This window comes from Montipora capricornis, chromosome 9 (genome assembly GCF_036669925.1).
Source record: "Montipora capricornis isolate CH-2021 chromosome 9, ASM3666992v2, whole genome shotgun sequence".
NCBI lineage: Eukaryota > Metazoa > Cnidaria > Anthozoa > Scleractinia > Acroporidae > Montipora > Montipora capricornis.
Window position 1 is genome coordinate 3,727,636 of NC_090891.1, and position 7,500 is coordinate 3,735,135.

The 7,500-nt window shown below is 38.0% G+C and overlaps 1 protein-coding gene across 7 annotated transcripts in view; it reads left to right on the forward strand.

Moving 5' to 3' along the window:
• Positions 1-5,816, forward strand: part of LOC138015892 (uncharacterized) — a 60,253-nt gene extending 54,437 nt beyond the window's left edge. For all 7 annotated transcript variants that reach the window (XM_068863020.1, XM_068863018.1, XM_068863022.1 and 4 more), the window contains one exon: positions 5,323-5,816. In XM_068863020.1, coding sequence (XP_068719121.1) covers positions 5,323-5,472 — 150 coding nt within the window. In that variant the 3' untranslated portion in view covers positions 5,473-5,816. The remainder of the gene's footprint in view (positions 1-5,322) is intronic.
• The last annotated feature ends 1,684 nt before the right edge of the window (positions 5,817-7,500 follow it).

The window sequence follows — 7,500 nt, forward strand, 5'->3', positions numbered from 1 at the left end:
CTGTTCGGAAGACGATTGAGATCTAGAATTTTCGGAACATTTGTTGTAAAATTTCTTACTTGCCTGCCTGTCCTAGGATTTTCGAACAACTAAAAAATGATATAATTGCCCATTTTAAACAGATTTTTACCCAAAAAGGTCACCTAGAATTTTCGGGAGCCTTTTTTCTGGCTGAAATTTTCGAAAAGGTAAGTTTTGATCCCTATAATTTTCGGATCACTAGACTTTCAGCTAGGAAATCCGAACAGATCAAAAACTTTTAGGGGATAAAGATATGCCTATATCTACCGTTTAAATACTAAAATACGTTTAACAATGCTACTTAAGTGGTTTTGAACTATATTCTCGTTGGGTGCCCCTGGTTTTGAGGGCTTCGAGGAAAATCCAACCAGCGTATACTTATATAAGGGGGATACTTTTGTTCGTTTGTTTTGCAGGTATGTTCAGAAAGTGAATTAAGGAAACTTGTTTGCGTAAAAATATGGAATGGAATGAATCTTACTAGTATGCAAATTTTTAGGTCAGTTATTTTAATTACCGGATATGTCACTCTTGAACCAAAACAGTTAAATTTCAAATGACACGTTCCATTTTACCTACAGTAGTTCCAGTAAACCTAAAGACTCGAATTGTTCAGTGAATAAATCGAGATAAGCGTGTGTGATTCAATATACCTCGCTTCCGCTTTGGTGGTCAAAGGTCGACTTTTGTTGAGAAACAGCATGTTGAAATTGGGCCTCAAAAATCCTCCGTTTCATTTACCCAAAAATTTTATTGAATTTAATTGCAGCAGAAACATTGCTTATTCCGATGAATATCATCCCGTTTGAGAAAGCCATGTACCAGGATGCTTTTTTGACAGTCGAATTTCGTACAAATTTGGCACTCTGTAATCAATGTAAAAAAGGTTAAGTTTTAAAATTTGGTCAAAAATTCCAGTTTTGGTATATTGTACCGTTACAGCGCTAAAGGGTGAAGGAATTACTGTAGTTGTGCCATGTTGTTTTGAATTTCAAGTTACTCATTCGTTATTTCAAAAATAGCGATTCAAACGAGCAACATTTTGGAGTCGTTTTCACTCGCTCACAAGGCTCAGGGCTCCATACCGAAAAAGTCGCCGTCCAGGTAAAATAATTATCGAAACAAACTAAAACATATTTTTCTAAAAATGGTTTGGTAGTACTTTATTGTGACAAAGTTTGGCAATTTTCGATTTTTTATCTTGCACAGTCTTAGGTGAAAATTGCTGAGAGGCGCTCTTAAAAGCTACAATTGTACACTATAAGACACGTTCTAAAAAACGGCAATCGTGAAATTTACTTCTGAAGTCACTAGCATCACTTGAAAGACGCACATGAGAAGGCAAACTGTTCCATAACTTAGTTAATGAATAAGTGACAGAATTCTTCTTAAATTTCTGTTAAATTTAGGTAATTCCAAATTCAAGCCCTCGTCTCTTAGCCTATACGGTGTATGCCTGTATTTAAAAAGGCTAGCAATATATGTAGGACCCGTACCATTTAGACATTTAAAAAGAAATATTAACGCGTGATGTAAGCGCTTACAATATAAAGATGTCATGACAGCCGTAGTGAGCAGTTCGTCGTATGACATTGACTTGTTGTGCCCGATTAATGTTCTCAAAATATAACAGTTGCCAGCTTCGAGACGGTTGCGTTGACCCGTACCTATGCCTACAAACAAAGGACCACAGTATTCGAGATGAGGTAATATAAATCCTTTATAGAGTTTTATCGTTGCATCATGAGGAAGAAAACGCCTTCTTCTTCTCAGTGCAGAAGCCTTGGCATAGGTTTTCTTTAGTTTTTTTTTTTTTTTTTTTTTTTTAACTATGCAAACGAAACCCTACAGCATATACTTGTTGAAATCAAGACATAAAGGAATAATTTTAATAGGTATCACTTTCGTTTATTGTCTGTTGTCTACTACTTTTTCCCATTTTCTACGAGGCAAATTTGGTGCTCCACGACCCACCCCCTTAAGATCCCTGTCCATTACTTCCTCTTGTCCATACTTCGCGATAAAAGGGTGCTTATTAAACATTTAACGTTACAATTACTTAACGAAATTTTTATCCGTTGCGATTTCAATTATTTGTTACTCCTTTTTTTTTAAGCGACAACTGAACCAACAACTAAGATAGTCACAAAGAATCCAAAAACCCAGCTAATAACAACCGCAGGGTCACAAGATGTTGAAACGTCAAAAAGGAGCCTTGTAATAACAGGTTTGAAAGGCACTAAGCTTCTTTCTAATACTATTTCCTCAATACTATCACATTTTTCATTTCCATGGAAATCTGCAAAGCACAGGACAACCATCGCATTTAACCAATCTCTCTATTTTGGGTATCGCAAGGACGTCTCCGGCGCGATTAAAAACAACCGTGTTCATTCCTCGAAATAGAGAGTTTACTCCTCAGGCTTTTAAAGGACGTTTTTCAGCTGTGGTGTTACCACCATGTTGTTGGAGGATACTCATAGTTCTGTCACTGATACCTCTTGTTCCACCATTCCACAATTCTTATTTTTGTTTCTATAGATTGCTCGCAAACCACATGTACGGCTATAGTATTCGTGTTGTTTTTTGCTTATTCCAGTGTTTATTTATTTATTTTATTTATTTTTGTCTTTTGTTGTTGTTGCGTAATACACTTTATGTCGGAGGCTTCCCAGAATCCCGATGGTTTTGCTCTTAGAATCAATGTGGATAATATGGCAAGCGAACGAATTAACCGGTTACCCTAATTCAAGTATTCCATTACTAGTAGTTAGCAGATAGACCGAGATACGTGTCGAAATAGGAGTCGTAAAGCTAAAAGCAGCCCTTTACCACCTTGGTCGGGAGGGGGGAAGGGGGGATGGTGGTTGGAGGGTGGATGGTTGGGGTTGCATTTTTGCAACGTCCTTATATATTTGGGGCGGGAAGTTAGTTTCAGAGATTGCTCCTAGTGGCCAAAACGTTTTCGGGCTTTTGATAAGCAGGCCCCTTATATCTAATGAGATGAGAAAGAGTTTCTCAAATGGCGGAACGTACTCCCAAAAGACGTTTCTGTGAGCAATTCCTCACCTTTAGATTTAATCTGGTTAGGTTCTGATACCTAACAATCTCTCATGAACAGAGTCTGATGCTAATTAAAGACTAATTGAATTCTCGTAATAACTCAGACAATTTAAAAATCAGCAGGCAGAAGCCTTTGTTAAGTTATCGTATGCCGAATGAATGCTTGCAGATACGACGTCCCCAGTCTTGAAATATATCACTGAGTCCAATCAGAAAAAGAAAAGTCAGTGGGTTACCATAGTCATGATCGGTGTTCCGGCCGCAATACTGATAGTCTTGCTAATTCTTCTGGGGTGCATCATCAAGCGACGAATGGTTTCTAAAAATCAGGTGCGCATATAAGCTAGAGCAGCATCCTAATTAATGAGACTAGCAGGTTACTTACCTGCCTTACCAATATGTATCAAAGGTACAATTTATTCCGCATTTATGCTTTTATCACTCACTTTTCACATGTAGATAGTTCATGCAGCGAAAACACGTCCAAGTATTATATACAGGCCATCACTCCATTTATTGATTCGAAATTTAAAGAAAACGACAAAACTTTTGAAATTTTAAGACATGTTTCGACAGAGACTTCTGTCATCTTCAGTTGATTAATGTACAAAGCGTTAAGTTGAATTTATAAGTACGGAAAAAGTGCTCATTATGCCAGTAATAACGGAATGTACATAAAACGTGACAATTTGAGAATTAAAAGGATAGTTTTAGATTAACGTGATGCAGTTGTTGACTAAGAGAAGGTTGTTCTCTTTGAATATGAAAAGCTTCTTTTATCTTGAGTTGAAAAGTCGAAGAGGCGTGATCTAAAATATGGAAACATTCCCCTGAAGACAGGGCGCGACATTGTTTGGAATTCTGTAGGTGTTTGAAAAATTTTCAACTCAAGATAAAAGAAGCTTTTCATATTAAAAGAGAACAACCTTCTCTTAAGCAACAACTGCATCACGTCAATCTAAAACTATCCTTTTAATTCTCACATTGTCACGTTTTATGTACAGTCCGTTGTTACTGGCATAATGAGCACTTTTTCCGTACTTATAAATTCAACTTAACGCTTTGTACATTAATCAACTGAAGATCACAGAAGTCTGTCGAAACATGTCTTATAATTTCGAAAGTTTTGTCGTTTTCTTTAAATTTCTGACTTGCCTGCTAATATCAAGATCATTTATTGATTCATTTGCATGCAAACATTTCAGCGTATTGATTGAATGAGAGCATATCAGTTAATCCCAAAAAGAGCGGGAGACGAGTAAAATTAGTGCAATTAAGATGAAACTTTTGCATGTATATAATTGATAAGTAATCACAGGCTCGTGCAATATTTTGTTCGTCTTTGAAAAAATTTACTCTAAATTATTTATCCAAATTGCACTCCAAATCATGTGATAACCTATACAAATTGAACAATTCCACACACTATGTGAAATTTTATCTAAGGCCCAGCTATTTCCAAAAAATTGATGAAGTTAATTTTACGTTATTGCAGAAGGAGGGGTTCCGGTGGGAAACCGAGAAGTTGAAGCAGAGGACGATTATGGCGCAGGGCAATTGACGAACGATGAAACCCACCCTTCAGAAAGTTCAGTCCCTTTAAGGCGGATCGAAGGCAAAGGATTAGAAACCGAGTTTCACTTCTCCAATTTAGAAGCTGGTTACAGCTCGAAAACCAAAGATAAAAACACTTCTTGCACGGAGGATAATTCCCCAGGAATTTCCTCTTGGAGCAAAGAGCACGTTTACGACAATATGTCCCCGGAAAACCGAAAGCACAAGTCTGCTTCCTTGGTACCGTACGCGTCTGGAGAATCATCCAAGATGCTTAGCGAACAAGCAAATAAAACAGACGAGCAGAAGTACCTATATGCCACTGTGGACAAAACGAGAAAAAAGAAGGCAAAAGCTGGGGTAACTGAATCGTGTCATCTTGTATTCATCTATTGCGCGGCGTAGTCGCGCTTTGAAAAGAAGTGATCAGAGCTTGTAAGCAGTTCATTCAGATAACGTAAGGATAGGGATAGATGCATATCGGTTTTGAGAACCAAGAGAGAATTGGTATTCGGTTATGAGCAGGTATAGATAGATGCCTATAATTTTGAAACTGTTACTGATCATTGTTTTGGCAATCTCTGCAAATTTTCCCTACAAATATTTTCCGCCAGTGAGAAGCCTTTTGATTCGGATAAATTGAGCTGACATAGTTTAAAACGAAGTCTTTTTTTGCTCTATTAGGTTCATTTCAAACCCATCAGCGTCGACCTTGTGTATGCTGAACTTGACTTCGACCCTTCATCCCAGGATGCGTTAGGACCGGCAGCAAAGGAAACACCAACCAGGGTGACTGCCACTGTCTACGCCAGTATAGAAGAAACATGTGGTTGAGCAGAATTTACTCGGCGTAAACACTTTCGACTTTTGACTGTCATTTATACCAGTGATATCGTCCCTTTTCCTTTCTCAGTGATTGTCTTTACCATCCAATTTTTTTTTAACTTTTCTGAGGAAAGTGGTGATACGCATTCAACCACAAATTGTCATGTAATTATTCGGGTCAAAACACCTCACTTTATGGAGGTTCAAACTAGTTTCAATTCTGTCGACAAACTGTACTGCCTTGAAGGATTGAATCAGTCTATCCGACTGTTCCGCTTAACGGCAAAGAAATGGTAACATGTGAAACGGAAATAATTCCTAAAAAGATCCATGGCGGCCAAGTAACGCTAATTTAAATTGTCTTTCACAACTCCAATCTTATCGTTCCATTTTGCTCCCGTAACATGATGTAATATCTCATAGTAATAACTTCCGCAAAATCCTAAAATGGGAGGATTTCAATGCTTGTTTGTTTTCTATCAAAATACACTATTTTTCATTAGAACGTTTAACTTTGGGGCGGAGGCTCAACAATATATTTTTTGCGATTTGAGCCTGAAAACGTTCTCAACATGTTCTGAAAGTTGGGCGGCATACTAAGTTAGACTACAAAATGAGTTGTTCTTCAGTATATCGTGCAATTAAGAAAATCGGCACGTCTTAAATGTTGAAAAAGTAAGTAAGTATTTGAGGTAATTGTCCTGCTGGACTACAGTTTTACACTTCTCCTTCCTTCATTTATATTACTTACGCAAGAAAACCAACGAATGATCAAAATAAGGACGTTGTTGACTGACTCTCATCATGGGTAGCCTCAACGTTCTTATAAAAGGTTGCCTCACACGCAGACACTCTGAGCTTCGTCGCGCGTTCCAGCCCCACCAGCGTCTACTGAAAAGAGCCGGAATTTACGTAGCACCAATCACAACGGACTTTCAGCTTTGCACCCTGAGAAATTTTCGGTGTCTGACACTTGCAGACTGCAGACCTCGGACTGCAGACTAACCCTAAATCACAATAATTGAAGGCTAGCCGTTTTAAAATGGGTGCTTACACTTAAATACTGTTTATCAGCGCTATTTGTACGCAGTCTGCAATTGTCATACACCTAGAAATTTTTCGCACAATCCTTGCAAGAAAATGGGCCTCGTGTGTTGGGCATTAAAAATCTTATCAAAGACAAACTGGAGAGTATAAATTTCATGCTTTGGCTTAGATGTTTGCGGCTCTTGACAGAATGAGTGCGATAGAATTCGTATGGTTGAAACACTTTCCTCCTGTGAGTTTCATTTCTTTCCGCGCAATTACAGTGGAGTCGATTCGTTCGAATAACCCCATTTCTTGTAGTCCTTCTGTTGAACTGATTTCAGGCTTGCTTTATTTTTCAAATCAAAGAAACACTGATTACGAACGATCGGTTCGCCACACAAAAACATTAAATCAATTTTTAGAGACGATCATCGTCAAAAGCAGCCTGAAAATTTCGAGCTTAAACGCAATGGATTTTTTTCAAGCTTTCTTTTCGCAACTGTCCTAGATGCGTTGATTGCGCTTGAAGGTAATGGTTTTCGTGCAGTTCAAATACACTCGCAATACTTTAATATTTTCATTTGTATTTATATATTTCCACGGCGCTTTCAATTTTAGATGAAACGACACCATACCCTCCTTCTTAAGCACACACATTTTGATTCACGAGAGTGCAAATGCATACCCCACAGAGCAAACAAAATTAATGCTTTTGATCAATATTTTGGAAAGGCTTCCTTCCTTTTATGATTTATCCAAAGAAGAAGATGATGAACTGAGGCTCCCAGGGAAGCAATCTACGTTCCTATGTAACCCGCACGTGATTTCCAGATTACAGTTACTTAACAAAGGGAAAGGAATGTGTGTCTTGTTTCATCAGGAGCTAGTGTGGGGAGGAGGGAAGGCGTGTGGGAGGAACGCGTGACGAAGTGTCTGCGTAGGAGACTATATAAAACATTTTTTTTAAGAAAAAAGGATTGTACCTAAACTGACAACAAAAGCGCTATT